The sequence below is a fragment of the Tetrao urogallus genome, assembly GCF_951394365.1.
Source record: "Tetrao urogallus genome assembly, chromosome: 4".
Lineage (NCBI taxonomy): Eukaryota > Metazoa > Chordata > Aves > Galliformes > Phasianidae > Tetrao > Tetrao urogallus.
Genome location: NC_136817.1, coordinates 23,419,122 through 23,445,954, shown reverse-complemented (window position 1 = coordinate 23,445,954; position 26,833 = coordinate 23,419,122). Strand labels below are relative to the sequence as shown.

General features: G+C 37.9%; 1 protein-coding gene across 1 annotated transcript in view; it reads right to left on the bottom strand.

Moving 5' to 3' along the window:
* Positions 1 to 26,833, bottom strand: part of GALNTL6 (polypeptide N-acetylgalactosaminyltransferase like 6) — a gene marked incomplete at both ends in the record, with an annotated part of 424,708 nt that overhangs the window by 62,565 nt on the left and 335,310 nt on the right. Inside the window, 2 exons of the mRNA XM_079534806.1 lie at positions 15,678 to 15,861; positions 20,564 to 20,749. Coding sequence (XP_079390932.1) covers positions 15,678 to 15,861; positions 20,564 to 20,749 — 370 coding nt within the window. The remainder of the gene's footprint in view (positions 1 to 15,677; positions 15,862 to 20,563; positions 20,750 to 26,833) is intronic.

The window sequence follows — 26,833 nt, the reverse complement described above, 5'->3', positions numbered from 1 at the left end:
GGTTGTGATAAAACACAAAGGTTCTGACAAAACATTTGAGGTTATACTAACTTCTCTGATTGTTCCCATTTGTTTTCATAATATCAGCGTTTGTATTAAAAATTTTACCAGTTGAAGTAAGCTTCTGTTTAGGCTCATGCGTATCCTTGTCACTTAAAATCATTCAGTTAATAATATTTTGAAGTATATCTGCATGGGTCAAAAGTTCCAAATACTGAGCTGTGTTTGTTGTGCCCATCCAACCAAATCACCCAGCACAATATTATTAGCTCTCCTTGCATCAGCATAAATATACAGCTGCCCACTTGCTTTCTAATAAGGCCTGTGTACAGAAAATAGAACTATAACTTCTATGCATTTTTGAGATAATGAAGCTGTGTATGCATCAACCTAAATGGAAATGGGGAATATTGCAGCTGACATTAAATACTATTTATTTTTAAGGGTATTTGTTTTTGTATTGTTTCCTTACATTTATGCACAACAGCTAAATGACTAAAAATATTTTAGGAAATGTTAATTCTTTTTTTCAAAGAGTTGATTAATCAATTTATTTAGATTAGTTAATCTTAAGACAGAAAGATAACTGAAAAAAATGGGGGAAGATGGTGTAAAAGGTAAGAACAAAAATTGGTGGACATTTCTGTTTGAATTTAACACTTTAGCACCACAGCATATTGAGTTTAATGTGTGATACTTTATAGAGTATATATATATAGAGAGAGAGAGAGGTTGATAAATTCAAGACAAACTCAAATGCAAAGAGCTTCAAAAAGCACATGCACTACCACTGACAACCAGCAATAAGAAAGAGCACAGCCCGTTATGTCACGCATTACCAAGGCAAAGCACTATTTCCTTCTTCAGTTCCTCAGGTAATAACACTTCAAAATATAAAAATGACCTCAAATCCAGAATGTCTAAGACTTCCATCTAGACAGGACTGACTGACCTGCAATTATTATACTGAATTCTATCCTGTTCCTGGCTTTAACACATACATCTCTAGTAAACAGCTTGTTCTTAGCTTCCTCTCTTAAATTCACTCTCTGTCTTCTTGGGTTGGATGCTTTGATGAAATATTCACTAAATCCTGAGATGCAAACGAAACCTTTCAGGAAAGATCAACTTTAAAAACTCCCAGTAAAAGGTCAAGCAAACAAAAAGTAATTTCTTTTCACAAAGTGTTCAAGGAATTAACAAAATAAATTCCTCATTTTATTTCTTAAAACTTCCTTTCAAGCTGGAGAAAAAAAACATACTGAAGGAGGTCCACAGTCTTCTAGAGAATACCTCAAGAATTCACTTCATCTGACACAAACACTGGTGAATTTCTTTTTTAAACAGACAAAAAATGTGAGCTCACAGTACAGGGGACCAGCAGCAAAGCCTTTTTTTCCAAGGTATATAATTCACGGCAAATACAGAGGTTACGCAGTCTGCACCTCTGAGAGTACATTTTGCCATAGGTCAGAGTTGCATTATGACTGCCAAAAAGAACAATGCTTTTTAGCTAAACAAGCCTATCTAACGTGGAATATTCTGACATGCCATGAGACTAAGATTGAAACATCTAGATATCCAATCAAATGCTCTCAAAGTTCCCCATCCTGAAATGCCATTTCCTTCTAGCAGACACCTGACTTCCTCAGTCTTCATGGGCAGTCAGACTTCCCACATCTCTCACATGTCACTGAACCTCCAGGCAGGGGATGGGAGAATCCCTGTGAACTACAGCTGGTATCTTAAACTCCCATTCCAAGTGTTCAAAAAACAATGAATATATAATTGGGATATTTCTTTTTTTCCTGCTTTTTTTTTTATCACTGCTAAGATAATTACGCTCCAGAGACACTATCTGACTTAGCAGGAGCAATGCTGAATAATTCAAAAATACGGAATATCAAATGTGTAGAAAGGAAAGCTGTCATGAAAATCCCTAGTGGTCTATTTTAGCTAACAAATCTGACAGCATTTTAGATACCAGTTCTGCTCTGACACTGCTATGAGCTACTGCTGCTCTACCTATTGTTCTCACCTACAGATTTTTTGCCTCTTTATTCAGCCCCAACAAGAGAATCTCCAAACCAGTACATTTTTCATGTTGAAATACTTAACTTTGAAAAATGGATTATAGGTACCTAAGAATATTTTTCCACTACTATCTCATCTCTGCAAGGTAGACTGTTAAATTTATTCTTACAGGGATTAAAAAAAAAAAAAAAAAAAAAAGTCAAAAAAAGGTTCAGAAAGATAGAATTTTCCAAAGTAAATATTAACAGACTCTGACCTTACAGTGAACACCAAGTTTATCCAAATAGATACCAGATATACAATTTTCAGAATGTATTATCATTATCAAAATGCTAGTCATCTCTTGTCAGACTTACAGCTGGTAAAATCTACCCACTAACACCTTGCTCATCAGTAGAGTAAGTTCTCATATATTTCTCAAAACTTTCAGATTCATGAACTACTGGAATTCTTCCATTTTACTGAGTATTTTTCCATGCTATGGAAATCACAGTAAGAAAATTATAAAATTTATGTCTACTTGAGCTTTTTCATAAAACCGCATATGTGTTGAGAGTCAAAATAGTTTGCACCTTAGATTGCAATGAATTGACTTTCCCCAGACAAACAGCAGTTTAAATGCAGATATATTAAATATTAGCTATGTAGATATATGGCCAATCCAAAATACGTCTCACTTCTGTCCTCCAGCTTTACAAGAACTATTCCCAGTGCTATGCTATTGCTATCAATGATGTTGCTGCAAATAAGAAAATAAACAAAAAGCTATGTTAATTTCAAGCTTCATTAGAGAAAGTGAAAAACCATCAGCACTTATTGAATGAAAATGGACTCAAGAACTGGAGGAGAAACATCAAAGGGAACCTTTCAGATACATCTCATCTTGGTGCTCTTCTGTATATCATCTGCCCATTATCTCATAGGAACCAAGAGTGGGTCAGTTGATATTCTGCAGTAATAGCCATTCCAAATAACTGAGATATGTAGGTCAGAGAGTTCAGGAATGGGTGAAACGAGTATCGGATTAGCTTTGGAAAGGGCAAATGCGACTTTAAGATCTATCAGTGGATATCTTTTCAGCTACAGATACAGATCAATAGCACTGATGAAGATCGCATGCAGTATGAGAACACATACAAATCCAGCCAGCTCTTTTCAGACAAAGGAGAAATGAAACTTAACTCAGCTGTGCCAAAATAGTCAGAGGAGTTATGAATCTGAGAGTAGATGAGAAGAGGCTGAAGAAGTGCATCAGACTGAAGGCTGATTTCTCTTTAGAGACAGACTAGGAGTTATCTGATGGATCACATGCATTTAAACAACCTGGCTACTTAGCTGTGTACAATCCATTTGCAGAAGGACAAACATCTTCAGAGATTTTTGAGGCATCAATTCTGATGTTGTCAAGTAACAGGAAGCTCAACAGTCTTGCTTAATGGGTTGAACTCCATGTATTTCTGCTTCATTTCAGCTCTTAGGGTACTTTGGATTCTATGTCTAGAATGTCAAAACATACAGAAATTTTCCAATTCATTTAAAGATTCAGAATTACTCGGCCCAATCAAAAATTAAAAAATAAAAAATCTTGAGAACTACAGTTATTGTCTTACTAGGTAATTAATATTTCTGCCAGTAATTAATTTTTCTGTTATTTACAGATACAGAGCAAAGTGCGTTTTAAGCTTCTTTCAGTTATCTTCCACATTTTTGGAAAACTTGTTTTCCAGCTGGTTATAGCTGTATTTCCATTCAGGGCACACTTCTATTTTGTTTTATTTCTGTAACAATTGTGAAGCAAATGCTCAGAGCAAAACATTTAGAAGAAACCTACTTCATTTAGTGTCTCAATTCTAGCATTGCTTAACATGAGTAAAAAAAACATACTTAATTCTAAATGGCTCGCATGACTTTTCTGTGGATGCACCTAATAGGGCGTACCCAGGCTAAGTCTCTGTAAAATGAATTGTGCGTGTGCACAAGAAGGCTAGTGTTACTCAGCCCAAGCATCACATTTCCAGTTTCTCCATGCACTCTACTGTAATTATTCTTTATATGAGTACCAGAGAGATTGTGCTCTCAGTATTCCTCATAGTTGCTGAAATTACAACTGTATCCTTAACAGGAAGATTCCCGAGGCCAGAAATTCACTAATTAAGTAGAAATTAAGTCAGTTCAGTAGAAATGTCAGTCAGAAAAGTTCAACGAGCAGCTAGCAAGGATTTGACATCCACTCTCACAGATGAATGTACCATCATGAAGGAAGAGACAGCAAAGCCTTTGGAGAATATTGAAGTATAAAGAAATATCCTAAGTTGTAATTCTGTGTCTCTTTATTCTCTGTTCTACCCTTCTCCCCAGGGGAAATGAGGAAAAAGCTTCTGTACCTAAAGGCAATAGAAGAACGACATCCCATTTTATGCTGAGATTAAATTATCCCCTAACTTGTGAGGAACAGGAGTAGGGCCTAGCTGAGGTTCTGAAATATTCTGTAATCTTGAAGGGCCATGAACTAATGCAAAACAAGCTTCAGGATTGCATTTGCCATTTCCACAGCTGTTATCATACTGGAGAGTTGCTGCTAAGAGCAGATTTAACAAACAGTATTTCTCCTCCTTTAGTTACCAACAGATGAAATCTACTCCAAAGAAATTCTCATTATCACTTTGACTTTGCCCTTTTTGTTATTGAGTTTCATAGCCTTTTCTCTTTGCTAGTGCCTGAACTGCGATTAGGAAGATTTCTGTATGTGGCTTTTAAAAAAAATTTATTATTATTATCTTTTGCATGCCAAAACTGATAATTAACCCATGAGTCCGCTGCTGAGTGCTTTGTTAGAATAGATTTTTCTTAAATCATTCCTTTTATAGCCCACTAATCATTCTTATTAATCTGTTAAGCTTTATTAGGTTATATGGAAATAAGTTCCAAAGGTTTACTGCGCTCTTGGCTCTTGGATGTGCTGACAAGTTCCAACAGAAAGGATGTGGTAGGTGGGTTAAACACATTTTAAATTTTTTTCTCACTTAAAATTGTGTCATACACTCTTTATTAGGACCAAGGCTAATATGCATAGGTCAACGAGTTTAACATCATCTGCTTAACTATAAAGCCTTGAAGAAGCTTCACCTTAAAACTGTGGCTGTAAGCAATTTGCCTGTAAAAAATGTTACAATATTAAAAACAGCTTGGATGTCATTTAAACCAACATTGGAATTGGAATTTGCCCACTGGCCAGCAGGTGGAGATCTAAGTCCAATAATTACTGCAGTAACCAGCTATTTGGCAGTCCTTGATACAATTGAAGTTTTGTATAATGCAATTTAACCGAGGTTAAATTTCTTAATAAGCATTAGATGAGACAGATTAAATCTGTCTGTAGTTAAGACTCATCTATCAGCCTTCCTTGCCAAAGATATTCTTACAGCCAATGGTCAGCTGCGTCCACAGTGCTTAGGCAAATTTAATATTCAAGAAAATGCTAACAAAAGGAAGGGAGTTAAGCATGTAATCATCCAACATTTTCTAATACTAGACCATGTGCTGTCAAGCAACTGAAAACAACCTTAATCAGTATTCTACTGCACAACACAAAAAAAATCCATAACAGTATATGTACACAAACTGGGAGAAGTACTCCTTGAGAACAGCCCTGATGAGAGAACTTAGGGGTTCCAGTTTATGAAAATCTTTATGGGACACAGCACTGCGTGCTTGAAGCCTGGAAGGCCAACAATATTCTGGGATCAGGAGGAGGAATGGTCAGCAGGGCAAGGGAGGTGACTGTCCCCCTCTGTTCTGCCCTTGTGAGGCCCCATCTGCAGTACCACAACATGGGAAAGATGCGGGGCTTTTGGAGAAGGTCCAGAGGATGGCCATGAAGATGATTCAAGGGCTTCTCCTATGAAGATAAGCAGAAGGAACTGGACTTGTCCAGCTTGGAAAAGAGAGGGCTGCAAGGAGACCTTATTGCGACCTTCCAGTATTTAAAGAGTTTATAAACATGCGGGAAATCAACTTTCTACCCAGGTACATAATGATAAAACAAGAGGGAATGGTTTTAAACAAAAGGAAGGGAGATTTAGATTGGATGTCAGGGGAATTATTTTACTGAGAGTAGTGAGGTGCTGGCACAGGCTGCCCAGAGAGGCTGTGGATGCTGCATCCCTGGAGGTGTTCAGGCCAGGTTGGATGGGGCTCTGGGCAATCTGATCCAGTACTTGACCTAGCAGCTCACAGCCCTTTCTGTGGAGAGGGGGTTGGAACTTGATGACTCTTCAGGTCCCTTTCAATCCAAGTCATTGTATAATTCTATGAAAAGATATGTAAAGCCAGTCATCCAAATACCCCACTTTGACAAATTTTGAGTCTTTTCATTCCTACAGAAATTATAAACATGATTATGTTCCAGCACATACAGGAATGTCCTTAATGCACTCCGTCAAGACAATCACAATATTCTGTTTTGCCATTAAAAAAACTATGAACCTATGAAATTATTATAGAAACTCATATTGGAAATCATCTTGGATAGCAATAATATTTTGTGATTAAAAAAAACCAAACAACTGCAATAATGTCTCCAAACAACTCTCTGTCACAGAATAACAACAATATCCCTATTTAGCAAAAAAAGAAATTTGAATAACTAGTGTACTATAAGACAGAGCATAAAATTTAGGGCAATGTTGTTGAAAATTCAAAGTAATTTATTTGCTTTTATTTATGCTGCTTGATATAAGGTCATATAAACCAATACTGAAATAATAGGGCCCATATGATTTACCTACATCAACTTAATTATGTCTCTGAAATCAATTGCATATTGTAATTATGTACACTGTACATAGGCAAGTTATATCAAAAGACTGTTCTTACCTGAATGCCCTTTGAACAAGTCAGGAACAAAGAAAGATTATGCTTTGAAAAGTTTTGCTACTTAAATCATTATTCTGTCAAAAGGAATCACCACAAAATGGGCTAAGCAGTAAAACATATTGCAAAGAAGCAATCCAGGAACCTGAAATATTTCCTGTGGGGTGAGAACTCAGTAACTTCACTTTTCCTTTGGTATCTTCTGTAAAAGCTATTGGCGCCTCTTGAAAACCTCTTGATTTGTAGACAGTGCATTGAAAATAAAGCTCCAAACAACTTTCTGGAACTTGTGCCCATGAGGTCTTAGGTGCTAGCTCCCGGTTTATGGAACAACAAATGCCAATTCTTTTGAGCCTTATTTATTCCTTGTCTCTCAACAGAAATGCACAGCATTTAATAAATAAACTACCACATCAAAACTTAGGGTGCTTATCATAATTTTTGTCTCATAGGCTGCTGGAGGCATTTGCTTTTGCCTCTTGGCAAATGTGATCTTACAGACAGAAGAAAAACATATTTTGGTTACTTAAATGAACAGAAAACAAATGCTAGAATGTCTGGGGATGATTCAGAATGTGATCTTGCTTGTTTTATTTGTAAGATCCTCATTATGTCAATACCTACACTGACCTTTCATGATATTTATTCAAAATTTGCATTAACTCTCTTTTTCTCAGTTGAATGTTAAATAAATGATCAATTCACAGATAACTGGTAGAGTTAAAAATGACAGCAATGTATACTAGACATAATGGCTGTCAGAGAGATACAAAAACAGCCAATAGCCATAAGTAAAATTCAATCACCTATAACCCAATATCAAAGAGGATATTATTCTGAGTATAACTGCAAAAGATTGTCTTGCATATGATGCAGTTCAATGTTTCATTAAAAACTTGCATTCAGCAAACCTACTCAGCAAACTTATATGGGGCTTTTTGTCTAACTGTACTTGTTTGGAATTTGTGACCATGAGGTTCTAGATGCTGGTCTCTGGTCTGCAAAGAAAGCAGAAGAGCAAGCTGAAACTGTGTTGTAAATTCATACCATCTAGAGCTTTCAGAGGAGTGTACATGAAACACCTGGCGCTCAGAGGATCTGAGTTTTAAGACATATGTATAAAGATCACTAATTTTTACCAGAGTATCAAGATGATTTATAAAAGTTTACCCAGCACGAAGCATGGCTTCTGAGTTGAACAAGTTTTCCAGAGTCACAGAAGTGATACATGCTCAATTTTGTCTGAGGAAATGGAAGAACTCTGGATGCACTACCAAAAGCTAAACACATCATATATCTTGAATCCTCTCATTCTTACAATCTGAATTTAGAATGGAGTTTGTCAGTTGCATGAACTTCAAATAAAGCACAAATAACACTACAGTAGGTTTTAAACTAATTTGAAGATTAACCAGAATTGAAACACCTGGCAAGCTGGAGAAGTGAAGAAACACACTTAAGTACCAAGTATCACACTGAACTACAGATAACAAAGACACATCGCTTTTTTGGCCATGGCACTTGAATCAGATATGACAATTGATGTCTTGCCTTCAAACAGGTAAAATTTGAATTAACAACAACAACAAAAAAAGACGGATGAAAACTTGGCTACATACCAGTTTCTGCCAAAAAAATGTGCAGAGATTATACCAGAAAATAAGCCTGGTATGAATTAACAACATCAAGGAAACATAAATAGGAATGCAACCTCTGAGACAGATAAAGTTGCTCATCTGCACTACTAGAAAACTATAAGGCTTTGGCTGTTGCAGTATGTGCTGTCAGTATTGCTCCCAGGCTACATGGAAAGAGTCCATAGAAAGGCAAAGATAATCCTCAGCAATCTAGAAAATATGACTTATTAAGAGAGACTGAAAAAATATTTTACTTGACAATGAACAGTCAACTGATCTGACACCAGTTCTCAAGTACTTAAAAGTTGTTCTCCCAGTGTGAGCTGTTGAAGATAAAACAGAAGAGGGTTAAAGCTGTGACAAGGTTAGCTATTATGGATAAGAAGAGTACTGAAGCACTGGCTCTACAATAAATTGTGTGACTCTGCATTGCTGGAGATTTAAGACCAGGCTACTCTAAGATAAATATTATGAAAAGATGGGCGAGGCTGAGGGGATGAGATAGGAGATTCCTGACAATTCTTCCTAATCCCTTCTTCTCATGCTTCCAGCATATAACGCATTAGCAGCTGAGGTTCTTCAAAGTGGACACAAAAAAGTGTCTTCATCCCCAGGGCTAAGGGGATCCAATGCCAAGACAGCTAGACAGTGAGAATTATTCACTACAGACAAAGAATCAGGTGTATACGTGCACGTAAATATGTTTCTATACCAGACTTAATTCACTGCGGGCTGTGAAAAAAGAACCATGGGCATTGCAGGGGAAAGTAGAATCATAGAATCATAGAATTGCTCAGGTTGGGAAAGATCTTATAGATCAGAGTCCAACCACACCCTAACCATCTTACTCTAACTAACAACCCTCCGCTAAATCATGCCCCTGAGCACCACATCCAAAAGGTCTTTAAACACATCCAGGGACGGTGACTCAACCACCTCTATGTACTATGACACTGTGGAGCACCTGGCAGATCTTGCAGAAGAGGGAAATAACTCCCACCAACTGCCCACGCTGGACAGTAGTAGTAAATTTAAGCCAGTGAACAAATACGGAACTCACGTTAAGTACAAATTTGGAAGATGTCTGGCACAGAGAAGGGTCTAACAAAAAGTAATTGGTTTCAGTCTCATTCTGGGAGCAGATGAAGCATGGACATAAACTAAACAGCAACAGTCATTCTTTAAAAAAGCAACAACCAACAAGCTCAAACAAGTTGAAATGGCAGTGGATGCAGAAGTCAATCCCAACACACTACAAAATGGAAGAGAAGGATGTTTTTCTGTCTATTAGTAAAAATGTGTGTCATCTAATTCTGAATGAAAGTTGTAGAGAAAAAGGCTTGAAAATGTGCAATTATAAATACAAATAACTATTTCAGAATGGTGACTTCTTTTTCATCACTGAAAATTGTTCAGACACGATTTTATAATTTTGAAAACCAAATCATCTCTATCAATAGCATATTGATAGCTTTAAATGGCTCACCTAGATGCATTAAGCAACGTATCTCTACCATTTTCTTGGCCACCATCCCAGTCTTTTTTTATGTACAGAAATATTAAATTCATGTCCAGAAACTACTTAGTTTTCCAATTACTGGTAGTTTTGATGACCCACTCTGTGAATCTGCCCTAGCATATGGGCATATCGACTATCAAGCTCTGAAGTTAATACTTGTGGGAAGTAGCAGGCTAACAGCTCTAGAAACATTGCATTCAAGATGTTTATGCTTTTATACTAATTATGAAATCCAATTATAAAAGAAAATTGGAAATATAACTTTTCACAGAAGTAGAAAAGGTGTAGCTACTTTGGCATAGCAACAACAAGTTTATGGACAAGATCTGGTTCCTTTTATCTAGGGAGGTAAGAGCCACCAGTAACATTCAAGTGAAAAGTTGTGCATCCAATGTGAATGTGCTCAATTCAGTTAGTACGCAGGAATCAACTATTTGCCCAAATGACTCCTATGAGGTTGGAAAAATCATCCCAGCAGCAGATTTTATACTCGATTTATTTTTTTTTTAAATCTAAAAGATCGTGCTCTTTGTAAAGCTCTCTCTTCTGGGCTGGCCTTCAGAGAAAATGTACTGCTTGTACAGAATCTCTACACAAAAAATGTATCAAAGGCAGGAGAAAACAATGGAATATTCATATCTTCACTCATAAATGCTGTGCGTCAGTGTTAGCATTTTTCATTGATAGAGAATTCTGAAATTTTCATGGGGTCACAGTTGGACAGCAGTTTGTAAAAGCTATTGTTATCTCCACTACCATTTCTTCTATAAACCATTGCTTGTCAAAACAATAAATCAAGACCCTAAATTGCACAAACACATACTGGCTGGCAACTGCTTTCCTGTAAAATAATGCCTTTGCATCAAATATTCCTGAAGCACAGTTCAAAACACTAGATTATACTCAAAAAAAAACAAAAAAAAAAGAAAAGGAAAAAAAGACGATTGTTTCTGGTTTTGAGACGTTTTGTGAATAAGTTTACAGGCAGAAATCAGCCATAAAAGACACAGACTATAAAGCACTGGGAGCTACAGAACAGCAATCTTCATCCTTAGCTCTTTCTAAATTTCAGAAAATGATCATAAAATTGTAAAAGTACTTGTCAGATTTGAAATGCAGCCTATGCAAAGAGTTTCTTTGTACCATCATGCTGTTAAAAATATGTATAAATACTGAAAGTAAGGAATTGCAGAAAAATGAACATTTCTAAGCTAGAGTATAATAAATCCAAATAAAAGAGCAGCCTGACAACAGCTTACATAGTAATAATATGATTGTAAAAATGCAAATCAACAGAAAGTGCCAGGCAATCTAACGCATAACTGATCATATTAAAGTCATGTTTTATATTGAAGGCTGACAGTCTGTTAGGCAAGAGAACAATACACTAATTACCTATTTTAATTCACTGAGCAGATCCAGAATTTTACTAGAATCACAGAATTGTAAGGCTTGGAAGGAACCTCTGGGGATCACCAAGTCCACTAGTCCCCTGCTATGGCAGGTTTCCTATAGTAGGTTGCACAGGAAAGAGTATAAGGAGGAGACTTCATAAACTCTCTGGGCAGCCTATCTTATGGCAGAAGTATATTCGTACTAAATGAATGCCACACAGTACTGCGAAACCTCAGTCCTACAGCCTTGGCTGCACTTGTACCAAATGTAGCTTTGGCATAGTGAGGCTTTTCTATTCCTATTTCATAGAAGGGAAACAGAGTACAAAGAGCACAAATCTCAGAAAAGGTTACAAAAAGTCTTCTAACTCACCAGCTAGAAGACTATTTTCCAAACTATTCTTCTGGTCCTTAGCTAGAATTATGTGACTCTCCAGCTCTGTCTTTTGGGAGGTTTGGAGGTGACACCTCTACATCAGAATGCAAACAGGGAATTACAGAAAGGAACCATTCAAGAGCAAGTAGTATTCATACAACAAAACTCCATGCTTGGAGTTTTCCAGATGCTGGAAGTTTTGGTATTCAGCAAGTGGCAGAACACTCCTCTCATTTCCATTCTAAGCTGCAGTTCCATAGCAATGTTGTCAGGTCTTGCTCACACCTCTCCCTCCAAACTGTATTGTGAAGATACACCTCAACCAAAACTGCTCTGAGGAGCTGCGCAGCCTTTCCTATCCTAACCTATACTAGTCATCTCCATTACGTGATTTTATTGAAACAGATTTTTGAGCTGAATTTTTGATGATTTCTTGTCCAGTTGCTGATGGCAACAAAAGACACCGATGCCTGCTTTCAGACAGGATACATGATAATGTAAATTGATGTTACGTAAGTGCTGCCAGGAAATAAGGATCAGTCATCCCCAACAGGCTTGAGCAAAGTCCTACTTTAAACTTCCACAGAGCTTTTAGCCCAGACAGGCTAGTAGATCACATACACTAACACGCTCTATATCGCAGTCCATTATGGTAAAAAGATTACCCTATTATTTTAAGTGGCAACAGCTTGAGTTGGGAAAATTCCTCCAGAGGACAGTGCATGTTTTGCACCACAGAAAGAGAAACAGCAACACCAGAGCTTGTGAGCTATGCCCCAATCTCTAGCATGGCAGAGAAACAAGTCAATGAAAGATCACAAGCCACGATGAACTTTGCCATAAAGGAGGTAAACATCTCTGTTGCTCCCAATTTATAGACCAGAAGAATATTTTACAAGTTATCTCAAGTTTTGCTGAACAATCAGGGACCTTGGGATCAAGTCACCGAGCATCATCATGGTATGGTGATGATTTCACATTTATCTTACAAAGACCGCTTCCCACAATACAGCAGAATCAATTTGCTCTGCCCCTAGCCCTAAATACATCAGAGAGAAACAACATGAAGTCCCCTTCAGAATGTATCATAGATCTGTACGTGCATCAAAAGAGAAAAAATCACTACAGTCAGCTGTGATGGGCTGTAAGTGCAATAAGGCAGTTGAATGCTATACAAAATGTCCATTGCTTCCGCGACATACAACAAAGGGAAATCAACAAGGAGTTCAGAGACTCTGGATAGAAAAAGATACATATATTTAAAGGAAAAAATTATTTCCAGAAATGCTACCTTAGCTAGTATTGGAATTCAGTCAGCTCCACACTGTCACAGCAAAGCCTACGTGAACACACTTCAGTTTGTTGGGCCAATTGCAAACACTGCTGAACTCCACTAAAGCAGTATATTGATTACATGCAGATGGAAAAAAAGTACATCATAGAGGTGATGCAATGACTAATTTTGGGTCTTCTGCAGTTTGATCTGTTTTTATGTACATTAAGGCTGATGTGACCTTTTCTGCTGAACATAGGCTGGCATTTCAAGTAAGGGGAAAAACTGAGCCGCACAATTTTTGGATCTCATACCCATTATTTGCTGGTATTTTACTAAAAACTTTGGCAATTTTCCACTTCGTTAAGGATCAACTAAGGTCTGATGCTGTTAGCAAAAAACAGAGCTACTAGAATACCAATAGAACAATATTTAACTTAAATATATATATATACACACACCCCTACTGCTTACAAAATAGTCACATAATAATTACAGTTCTTGCTGAAGCCATTTCTAGCTTTAGAGTATGCACCTAAAGGAAAACAGTTCTGCCTCTTTAATTCTGTATAAGCTGCCTCAGTCAATTAAGTTACTGATATTTAAGCGTGACTTCTGCAACATTTATGTTATTTGTCGTAAGGAAAGTATTAAATGCTCGAGGTGTCAACAGAGAAGGCCCTAGGAGAAAAGCACTGACTTTCAATTAGAAAACAATTTCTTAACTAAGCAAAAATATTGATCATTAGAAACACTTCTACCCTTGCCATTCTTGGCAATGCATACGTCTGAGCAAACAGATTGCCTAGCTCAGCTGGTCTTCAATTCTGTTCCCACATGTGGGGTGGACACAATGGGTCCCTGTGCCTGACTGCTTTTCATCCTGCACACCTCTGATGTGGATTCTGTGATAGGGAAAACAAAGGAAGGCAATCCTTGATTTATTTAGAAATGAGGAAGACGTGCTTTTTTGGGGGAGGCAGTGACTCAAATTACAAGAGATTTACACATCAAATATTCTTTGCGAAGCCATTATCTTTGTGTGTTACATATGGAGGCAGGGCAAGGTGGGCACTGACTGCTGCCATGCTAGCAACAACACTTCATGCAAAATAGCCTCATCTGCTCTGCAGTGCATGTGAAGCCTTGTCTGCTCTATAAAGCTTCTTTCAAGAATCTCCTCTTCAGCCCTCTCATTTTTGAGAGATGAATATGACAAACTGTAAGCATGCGAAACTGCTGATAAACAACTCTCTAGTTGCAACAGCTAAGTTCTACTTATACACAAACTTCAAACGCTGAACCAAATTATAGGATATATGAGGTGACTTTCAGTAAGCAGCAAGAAATCACAGCTGGTCAGAGGACCAGGAAGACCTGTGGAAGAGCAGTGGGGCATCTAGCAGCTCTGAATCATTCTGTGACTGCATTTGCTGCATCTGTGTTGAAGCGTTGCCACACTGCCAGGAGAAGGAAAGTACTTTATCAGCACTTAAACCAATGTAAGATGAAGACTGATGTGCCTGGATGGGGGACTGCTAGGTAAAAAGTAACAAGGAGAACAATGAAAATAAGCCATAGAATGCTGCAATTACCTACTTCTTTTCAACGTTCTGGTCAACCCCTGGATACAAGGGTCATGCTCTGCAAGAATCACATCCTTTCATTTCAAATAGTGCAGAGTCTGGGCCAGAGACACTGATTTTCTGTTGCTATTTCTTCCAGGTTTTGTGTTGAGAAGGGGAAAATGCTGACTTTCTAACCTGTCAAAATCTGCAGTGTGGCATTTCAGACAGGAATGAGAATCACAGCAAGTCTGCCTGCCAGCCCTGCTGAGATGCATGCTGAATAAGAGACTTGGGGACTCTATCACACTGAACCATGTCTGGCTGCCTGACCTCTCTTTGCTGGTGAGGATTGACCCCAGCTGAACCTTACATGAGAATAAAAAGAAAAAAAAAATTTTAAAAATACAATTTTATGAAGAGCAGACAGTCATTGCTTTGAATGAGTGGATCTATGTAATATTGGTTTTAGAGGCTGTCTTATCAAGAATTATATGCAAATCAGCTTGTCACTGTTCAGGTTTGACAGTCCTGTGTTAAAATTACAGCAACACACACACACAATAGCAATATCACCAATCATAAACAAAGCATTTGCTGCCACAAATGTGGACACTGATTAATGCATGTACTATAACAACCCTCAGCAAAGAAAACACAACTAAAATTTGTTCAGAAAGCAGTCTGCGGAGTAGAGAGAACTGCTGTAGTCACGTTCTTTGCTTTCCCAATGCCAATACTTTCTCTTAACTATGTGTCTGTTTCTTTTTCACACAGCCAACAGGCCAGAAAAGATCAGGAAGTGTTACTGAGCACAGCTTGTGAATTTGACGACTTGTTGCCCTGATCTTTTTGCCAGTTTGAAGTTCATAGCTGCTTGCTTCTACTACCTTTAATTACTACGATGCAGCCTGCATGGAAATTCCTGGGCCTGGCTTCTTTTATTGCAGCCACCTTCTTTGCTAGTTTTGCTTCATTTTCCCACTCTCCCCTTTATTGCTACTTACTCAAAGGGGTCGCTGGGATCAGCTCTCTGGAGCTCAGGAGGAATCGGGATTCTTTTGTAGTACATTTCCCAGTCAAAAGCTCCTCGCATGGCATCCCCTGCCTGTGCCTCGTAGCCAAAATGATTGTGGTCAATGACATCGATCATAGGACACACGATGGTTTTGTGGTTTAGTGCAATCTGGTCTGAAAAATGAAAGTAGAAAATAGGAAATGGCATGTCTAGTCAAGCCATCTGTCATATTACTGCAAAGCGAATCCCACAGGTTTTTTGATGTTTGAAGATTGGTTGCTTCGTTTCCTGTGGCCCCCAAAACATTTCGTTTTTCAAATCTGCATCAAGCCTTTGTCTAAGAGGACTTAATGCAGTTGGGCAATGATTAGAAGCATTTACAGTTCTTTAAAGGGAGGCATATCCCTCAGAGACCCACAGGAGTCCAGTCATCTGTATCTCTGTCACTTTGCTACTCTAAGCTGTCCCCAATCTGTCAGCTATGCAACAAGCCAGCGAGCAAAATGTAAAAATACTCCTTCAGCTGTGGGGAGTGTATATGGCAGGCTCCTGTGAAAGAGATTCATGTTCCCAAATGCAAATCCCAGACTTTGCAACCATTCAGCCCCTGCTCTGTAGCACTGGTGAACATCAGCTCCGAGATCAAAAGCTAAAATTAAAGGCAAATTCCAACACAAGGAACAAAATAGGGCTGCTGTCCTTTTTGTGCCTTTCTTGGCAGTACAGAGAAAGCCTTAGAGCATTATTCTTACTCACCTGTTTTATAAAGAAGGGGGTTTCAGTTGACTTTAAAAAAAAAATGAAGCTTTGAGACTAAATCAAATTCCTGTCTCCAATATAAAAGCAGTGTGGGCCTGAGTCTGCCTTTGGAGAATCCTACTGCTTAATCCCTTAGAGCTTCCCAGAAAAGAAATAAAAGGAAAGAAGATATGCCAACTGCAAGAATTAGGCAGAAGAATCATGTTTTGAAGTGAGGAAGTACACGAAAACTTTGTAGCTGCACTTGAATTAAAGAACAGCAGAAAAATTATCCATGAAACCTTGAAAAAACAAGGTCTCAACATTGTAACTGTAGTAAAGCTTTTTCTCCAAATGATATCCTAGATTCTCTACAAAATGTAATACATTTTCTAAGCCTACGTGATTTTTTTTAATAAGAATTAGATTTCACTAGTGCTTGGAAATATCCTAGAAAAGCCCGCAAATATCAGAGGGAGGAATGTATAATGAACACTTAGATATTAAGGCAAGAAATATTAGCATGATTATTACCAATGTGGACCTTGTTTCCCTGTTTATGAAGGACTGAAATGAAAATTTTATATATATATATATATATATATATATATATATATGTTTTAGCAAAACTTTTGTCGCTTTTATATTTATTCTCAATTATTATTAAGAGACTGTCCAAATGGGGAAACAACACTGACTGCTAGTGAGAAATTGCTATACCTGGGAGATTTACATCCTAAATCTTGAACAGCGAAATAAATTTAAAGTGCAGCTCTCACAATATTCTAGGAAACTCTTCTGAGAGATAATGGCTGCATTACTGTTGCAACTGCCAAATATAATTACATTCACTGATATACTATGTAGTGCTATCTGTAATCATCATGTAAGGTCATTTTTATATAATCTCTTTCCTGTGATGGTCCTGCTAATAATTACAGGGCTTATGATAATCTATCTCTGATCCTTGCTTTGTGAACAGATTGGAAGTGAGAAATTAAACGGGGTTGATTTGGCTGGTGTGGGTCAAAGGTAGATCATAATGCATACACATCTTTCCCTTTAAGAGCTGCTGCCTTTAAATAGGTTGAAGGATTGGAAACAAGCAAAGACAGCCAGTGATACAACTGTTTGAGCAGTGCTCCAATTCAAACCCCATCTTTCTCCCTACAGGTCTGCAAGACTTTTGCAAGTAGGATGGTGCTAACATGCCTGATCAATGAGGAACCACAGCAAAATCTGGACATTTGAGGAAAGTAGGATGTTAAATTACATATCAGTGCACACCAAAAGGCAAAGTAATCAAACTTTCAGCCTTAGTGTTTCTTCCAGTATGCCTGAAATAATGAATTTTACATACAGGCTTTAAAGGCTTAAACGTAGCCTTAATATGAATTCAGGACACAGATAAAAGTGCTGTAGGGGCAAGCTTATGTTCCCCAAGAGTACTGGTATCATAGCTTTACAGATGTGAACATGCTACTGCCTTTGCCACCAACTGCTCTCTATCCCAACTACTCCTAACGTAAGACATACTTGCATCTTCCAGCTGGTTTGCCCCTTGGTTTCTTACTTCAAGCCCATGACAACTGATTTTTGCACTACACTGGACTCAACTACAGCAGCTGGAGTCCAAATTACAGTTCTCCTTCAGCTGACTTCACACTACTGCAAAGTGATACCAACCAGCTGTGTTTGCCAACATTTTTACATGGCTACAGCTGCCTGCTTAGTGACCAGCAGGCAAAACTCCCTGCGATCTCAGTCTTGGAGTGGCTGATTTCAGTTTAGAATGCCATTTAAGCTAGCCAAATAAACTAAATAAAGCTTAGAAAAGTAAAGAAAAGCCATTTTGCAGCCATTTTAAGAAAAAAATAAGGGCCGTAATTGAAATGAATATATTTTTTTCCCCCACAGAAAATACCTATCATTGAGTTATTTTGATATCTTACAAGTATTGAAGCAACTCAGTCTTCCTATGGTCTAAAAAGCAATAGTCAATTCTAAAAATGTAAGCCAGATGCCTAAATAACTTTGAGAAGTGTCTTTAAGTGATTTTTTTTTTTCTTTTTCCTTCTGTCTTTTATCATGCAAGGACTGACTTTGAGAAGAACTGCCACTACTGTGGAGCAGTACAAGTTATTGCCTCTCTCAGTGAAGACTGGCAATCTTCACTCCAGCATGGAATTGAAATGGGCTCTTTTTGAGGACTTTTCACTATGCTCAACGGATGAAAATTACAGTTAAAATAGGGCAGCTTCTGTTTTGGTTTCCTTGAACAACATGAATTCAAATGCAGTGCTGTATGAATCACAACACAAATCTTTAGGTAAACACTTGCAAATATCTATCTATATTTATCAGCTTTACTATTATTAGTTCCTAACCATCTAATGGTTCTGAGAAAATCTCCTCTTCCCTTTGGGGAAAGAGGGTATAAGGTGTTCATACATTGAGTGTTCATTCACTATTTGCCCTCCCTCATGTAAAGCTTGTATTCTTTTCTTCAAAATCAAGCCTACTGCACATGGGCTCCTGTGTTCCACTAGATTACTTCCCAGATCCTCTGTCTGGTTTGCTAAGGGTATTTCCCCTGAAAGCAGACTGAGAAAGATGCTGTTGCACTTGAGAATTGGATAGAACAGGGTCTTGGTCCCCTTCTATCATCTTTTCACTTTTCTATCTCAGGGTTGAGGATTGAGATCATCAGTGCAACATCCCTGTGAACCTAGTTGCTATTATGAATTCTTTGTGGCCATTCTGTTTAGCATCATTTATTTGGTGAAACCCAGCTAGATGTATCTTTGCTTTACACAAGAAAACAGGAAAAGGAACTGTTTTTGCAATTTGCAATTTTCCCACATCTAAGCTAGCAAAATACAAGGGTTAAATATCATCTGCAACAACTTAGCAAAAGATTTCAGCAGACAAGAGCGACAATCTTCCTGATTTTTTTTTTTACATTAATAGTGATGTACTGTGCACTTTGGGGAAAAATCAGAAGGTAAAGGAAGCATATGTGCACTGCAGGGTGTTGAACGGCTATCTGTCAGGGCTGCCTGTGGAAGGAGCACTGAAACTCACATTTCTCTCTGCTCCTTTATGCCATTTGGGCTTTACATGAAGACAGCGAAGTTACTGCTAAAAACGCTGATCTTGTGACTACGGGCAGTATGGTAACAAACAGAGAGAGTATAAATTGATATGCAAGCTAGAAATGATGTAAATTTGGAATTTTGTAATTATCTTTCTACTGATCTGAAGAAAAACAGTTAATATTTCTGTTTTTTGGTCTCAAGTGATTGTTCATTAGCAGAACAATGCCTCTCCTTGGCTGTAAATGTTTATTGGCTTATCGTATGGCCTACAAACAAGATTCAAGAAACAATGACCACTAGGTGATGAAACGCTTTCCTGTCATACCCTTATGACATATTCTTGTAATTAATATAAATTTCCTTAATAAAAAATTCATAAGTTTTATTTAGCTTTGCTAGCAGAAAGCACTCATTTTCATAAACTTCATATGTAATCAGGAGGGCAGAAGAGGGGACATTGTTTCCTAAGTGAAATCCTAGACTACAACAATGGATTCTTTCCATTTCTTTGACTAATGGAGCTTTGCTGGGTGCAGCTGGAATCCAGCAAAGCAGTCAATAGCTAATCATTCTCTCTGAGCTTTCTATTGTGAATGTGTTGTTATTGGATTTAACTCTGAAGTCCTAGATACATTTGCAGTGAAAGTTATTTTAATGGAATGTAGAAGACTAGGAAGGAGTATGAAAAATGCATAACAAAAGTTTTCAGGTGTATGGTAAAGGCATAGCACAATACTAGATTTAGTAGTCTATTTAGTAGTAGTAATAACACAATAAAATGTAATTCTAATGTTACTCTGATAGGCCAAAGTGTCACTTCTAAATCTCACTAGTTCTTTGGTTGCAAAAAAAACCCAAAACATAAATTGGAGCTGCTCAGGTTTTTCTGAGTTGTCTCTCATATTGCTTCTTCAGACACTGCAGTGCAGCTCCAAACGCTTCTGCACATTTTATGTCCTTATGGTGAGCTGTGGCCTGGATTGCTTAAACTGTGCTATACGCTCTACTTTTAACAGCTGATGAAAACTCAGACACTTACTAAGCAGGGGAGGCAGCCAATTCACGTTGACTTCGCAATGGGAATCCAGAAATGTCAAGACTTCTCCTCTAGCCAGCGAGGCTCCTAACAGTCTGGTCCGAATGAGCCCTTCTCGTTTCTTGGTACGTACAATCCTCACTTTGGCAAAACGGACCATGTATTCCTCCAGCTTCTCTTTTAAATGTTCTAGAAAGAAGGGCAAAAAAAAGCGTCAGTTGTGCCAAGACTGGAGGAGCCAACAGAAGGACAGGTTGGCATACAACCTGCAAGCTTATCCATTTCCACCTCTTGTTTTTTCAAGACCTCCAAAATCTGCCACAAATCCTCTCTGAGATGGTTCAGAAAGTGCAAATGCTGTGTTTTATCACCCAGGGGAAGATACTGACTCTCTGGACCTTTTCCTGCAGTTGCTACTGGCAACCTGCCATCTGCTATATATTCATGACCAAAACAACTACAGGATATTCATGCATCCTCTGGTTCCCGCAGCCCAAGGCCACACAAGAATTCTGGCATACTGTTTTACAGAAAGTGTCTGTTCCAAGTGGACTTGCTATTATCAACTAAGTACTATTATCAAGAAATGAACACAGAAAACAATTTTTAAAAAGTAAGCATTAAACTAGCACAATTAGATTGTTTTATTAATGGGGAGGGAACCAGACATGCAGATCTTAAAAGTTGGATACCTGCATGAAGTAAATGGGCAGCTAATAAAATTAGGCTCCAAATGTACAGCAGTCGATATATTTCTTATCTGCATAATCTGGCTTTGCTTGTGTCATAAAACAGCGCTTTTGGGAACCTTCTCTATTCTAAGTGAAAACACACACTGAGAACCATAAAAACCAAAACCAACTACCACCAAAGAAATCAGACCTTAAATTTTTAGCTCTTCCTGAATGCATCTGCAACAGATACACTGATCTTTTGCCTTTGATGCAACACCTCAGCTTCTCGGATTCATTGCTTTGCAAGAATTCGATAACTTCTCTTGGCAGGGAAAGAGGGAGAAAAAAGGTTGGTCTCCAATATCAATAACATGGCAAGATGCCACAGTAAGTGCTACTAGGAGTTGTAAGCTAAATCTCACTGATACAATTTTGCTACGTTACGATTGCCTCTTGTATCAGCTATCTATTCTTTGGACTTGTATGGTCAGTACAGGCTTTGATGCAGACCTTACATCACAAATGAACGCAATAAGTTCGTTACAGACTACTAGAAAGTACTTTAGCAATGCCCTCAAGTGTATGTATGCATAGATTTAAAGGAAACAAGCAAACAAGACACAGCTCAGAGAATACAGGATATTGTGTTCAAATAAAATTAAGCTCCACAGAAACAGCTTCCTGCACATACACCTCCTGATCAACATGCAAGACTTTCTAAATGTACCTGTGGAATAAGAAGTAGTAGAAAACATTGAATTGTCAATGAATTGCTAGCAAACCTGAAGCAGCACAGACAATTTACATGTGTTTAGTAGGGCAGCACTGCATAGAATATTTCTTAATGGATTAATCTCGTTGCACTCTGACACTGATGAGGGAGAGGTCTGAGATTTGACAAAATCAGCTTGCAAGGATTACAGACAGTTGGGGCTTTGGAAGGGAGAAATCCAACTCTGGAAAGGCTTTGGAGGCCTGCAAGTCATGACAGTGGTTCCCATGAGAAGTATTAGATCAAGCAGTAAACAGAAGTGTGGTAAGTCTCCTGGGGTCATTGTGAAAAAACTGAGAAATATGATGAGGCCAGGTAGTAGACAAAAAATAAGGAATGACATTCAAATAAAAATCAAATGGTTTTGACTCCTACAGTATGGCTGAATGGAGAATTCCCAGGTTTTCATTTTGAAAAGAGGTATCCCTTTTTTTCATCCCAATTTGCTACCTACATTTCTCAATAAAAGCCAACACAATCCTGCAGCAGTAATGATGACAAGAGTTGTACTGTGTCTTTGAATGATAATCTCTATCTGCCCGACCACATCTACATGACAAGGGCTGCATGCCACTCAGACTCATTATAGGTACCAGCTATTCAGTATCATGACTGGCCTGAGGTTAAATCAGGTTTTAGATCATTTTGTGCCCGTGTACAGGATTGCCTAAAGCGTGTATTTATCGACCTGTTTTCCTGTTTTTATGAGCTCCACTGAGGCTATTCCCATAGTGCAGGAATACAGAAGAAGGGAAATAGACCTTAAAAACAAAGATACAAAGAGTCCTTACAGGAAATACAAGATAGACTGTTAGGGCTGTCAATCATAGAATCACAGAATGGCCTGAGTCGAGTTTCAACCCCCCTGCTACATGCAGGCTCACCAACCATCAGACCAGACTGCCCAAAGCCACATCCAACTTGTTCTTAATTGCATCGTTTTATGGCCATGAAAAACGAAACAGTTTTAAATTGACAGGATATTACATATTTCCAAAGATCAAATCTCATCTCTTAGATACCATGTCTTCTTCTACTCCTGAGACACCGTGCAAATTTCTGTAGTACCTAAGGTCATGTAAACCCTCCCCTCTGATCTTTTCCATCCACAAGTCTGAAGTTCCATCCACACTGCTATATCATGCAAAATTAGTTATTTAGCTATATAAACAGAATAGAGACTAATAATATAAATTTGATTTGTAATATGATTTGGTTGAGCTCAGACACAACTAGTGACAAACTCCATGAAATTAATGATCGTTCATAATCTTCCTTCACTGATTCCTTGCAAACTCTGGAAAAGTGGTCTCCCACGCTTTTATTATTTTTATTTTTTTATTTTCTACTTTGCTGAAATAATAGTCAAAATTCTGTACAGCAAACACCATCTTCCTTCCTTTCCTTCAAATATCTATTCACACATTTCAGACAGAACGCCATTTGGTTTGTGAAGAATTGCATTAAAACACCTAGCACATCTTCTGAAATCAAAATCACAAGTACCAACATTGTTTTCATCTACTCAGTCCCATAACTGATTTATTTTTTTTTTTTTGTATTATGGTTCAAAGAAAAACCCATAAATTAGCTGAAGTATAAAAACAAAAATTCATATCTTATTTATGCTGACTTTTAAATACATTCTCATTTAGACATATTTGGAAGTAATCAGGACAAAAACAAAACGAAGAGTTAGTTTTGATAAAGCATAGACAAGTGACCTTGAAAAAAAGATCATGTCTATCCACAAAGGGAAGTATATACATTATTAGAGGTAAGACCTAGATAAAGTATCTACATGTGTTAAAACAATGACGCTAATAATATTCTAACAATAAATCACAACAGAAAGATATGCCTATTACAGTATCTTATCTATTTTTAGCTATGAGATTTGGTCAAGAACGAAATTTGGGAAAGTTATTTTGGAAAAATATGAAGTATTTAAGTTCAATAGCCAACAGTAACATTCTCTGTTCCGAGAATGAACACATCTTACAGTGGAGAAAAAATGTCCCTTTTGGACATACAAGTAATGATAAATATATTTTTAAACCTAATATGAAAGAACTCTCACACTGTATTTTCCCTTGCAATGTATTGTGTCACTATCTAGTTCTAATCTTACCAGTCTCTGATACCATAAACAAACACAGAATAACAGCCAGTAGCAGTAGGCAAGTAGAACCACAGAATCCTTAGGGTTGGAAGGGACACTTAAAGGTCATTTAGTCCAACCCCCCTGCAGCTCCAGAGCCTCATTCAGGCTGACCTTGAATGTCTCCAGGGATGGGGACTTTCACCACATCACTGAGCAACCTGTGCCACTGCCTCACCACCCTCACTGTAAAAGGCTTTTCCTTATGTCCAACCTAAATCTCTCTTCTTTTAATTTGAAACCATTTCCCCTTGCTCTGTCACCAAAGAACCTGCTCAAGAGCCTGTCCTCTTTTTTCTCTACAGCCCCCCTTCAGATACTGAAATACCACTCTTAGGTCTCCTTGAAGCATCTGGATGCAGTTCTCCAGGTGAGGTATCAGCACAGAGTAGAGGGGCAGGATCACCTCTCTCAACCTGCTGTCCATGCTTCTTTTGATGCAGCCCAGGATACAGTTGGCTTTCTGGCCAGCACACTGCTGGCTCATGCCCAGCTTGCTATCTACCAGTACACCAGATCCTTTCTGGCAGGGCTGCAATCTATCCTTTCATCCCTCGGATTGCACTGACAGTAGGGATTGCCACCACCCAGGTGCAAGACCTTGCAACTTGGCTTTGTTGCATGAGGTTCTCCTGGGCCCACTGCTCAGCCTGTCTAGGTCTCTCTGGATGACATCCCCTGTGGCCACAGCACACAGATTGGTGTCATCTGTGAACTTCCTGAGGGTGTACTTCATCCCACTGTTGATGTCACTGATAAAGACATTAAAGAGCATTGGTGTCAGTCCTGACCCCTAGTAGTAATCAGCCATTAAAAAAAACAGTGGCATTTTATTTTGTGTAGAGAAATTTTAAAAACATATCCTTCCTGTTCAGCTATTTACCAGTTACTCTTGCATTATTCAATTTACATGAAACTCTATTTAATGGTCATGTAGCAGTCAGCAGCTGGCTTAAGAGTCAGCTACCTACTAGAAGAGCCAGGGATGCTTCAGTGAATACAATACCTGGCAATCTCACAGTTCAAGTATTATTTAAAACAGATCAGAGAAGACTTTATAATTCTCTGTATGACAATACATTTGACTAACAAATTATTTTGACAGTATTTATCACAATGTACAAATGTTGATTAAACTCATTTTTATCCCCAAAATAACAAAATAAACTGTCCCCTTTCACAGCACTCCAAAGATTTCTTTCTTAGAAGAAAAAATATATATATATATATATTTTTTTTTCTGATCATACTGTTTTGCTAATACTATCTCCAGAAGAAGCATCTCACACACAAAACCTATGCATTGTACACACATTTAGAAGCAAATAATCTCAGGTGCCCAAATAAACGTGCAACAATCAATGTCAGAGCAAAACTATAATTCTAAAGAAATCTTCTGAAAGAAGTTATAATAAAGTGCATGAAATTAAAAGAGGCATGAAATAAAATGGCCTTTAAATCTTCAGAAGACAACACATTAAGCCCATTTACTACGAAAGGAATCAGTTCAGGAAAGCTTACCATGATAATAAAACAAGGAGGTAGGATGGTTTCATTTATATGCTGTAATATTACATAAATTTCACTTTCAGAGTTAGGCATAAGAGAGAAGCCAGTATTTAAATTCTACAGTGTGCTATAAATGATGCACTTTGGATATAAAGAAGCCAAAACTCCTGTCACTAGATGTGGGGTATAAATGTCTAATTTGTAATTTAAAGGAAAATACATCACACTTTTTCTTCACAGTGTTGATCAAATGTACCCATGAATCATATGTTTGACACATGCCAGGCACCTGCCAGGCCAAGAGTTGGCACAGGCGGTGACAAATGAAGAATAATGCACAGGCAGGAGGTTTACAGGCTGTCACTGCTATGACAAGTGATGATAAAGGGCAACATTAGGTCTCCTCCAGTAATAATCTGTAAACAGATTCTCCATTGTAATTACTTTGTGTGGATCTACTCTGTCTTCATTTAAACTCTGGAGAAAATTTTCTCAAAGAGTATCAGAGTCAGAATTGCCTGATCAAAGTAACTGAAACTCTGCTCAAGCAGAGCACTGAGTTACTTAATTTGGTGCCCAAAGATATATTAGAAATTAAAGTTCTGCCTTTGTCAGGAAAAAAAATCATAGCAATAAAAAGTACAAATGTAATTCTTCTCTCCTGTTGTGCTGTATACAAGGAACATTTCATCATCACACCAGTACCCCTTGGCAACATGTGCTGTGTGACAAGCAGTGTTCCTTCAAAGTTTTTGAGAAGATGGGAACAGAGACTTAAAAGATGATGTGAAAACTGAAGCTGTTTTTCAGGGCTTTCTTGACTGCAGTAAGGATCATGAAAGAAAAAAGAAATACAAAGAAAAAGCCTTTCCTTATGTACCCTCTTCTGGACAGTCCGGTAGGTCCAATCAGATCCACACCTGTAACACAGCTAATTCTTACCTCCGTTGTACCTTCCATTTCTGCCCAAAAGTTTAGACAATTTGTTATAGTATGGTCCTAAGTTATCAATTAATTATGTTCATAGGATCATAGAAGCACAGAATGGCTCAAGTTGGAGGGGGCTTTCTTTCCTCCAGGCTGAACAATCCCAACTCCCTCAATCTTTCTTCTTAAAAGAGGTGCTCCAAACCTCTTGTTATCTTCACGGCCTTCCT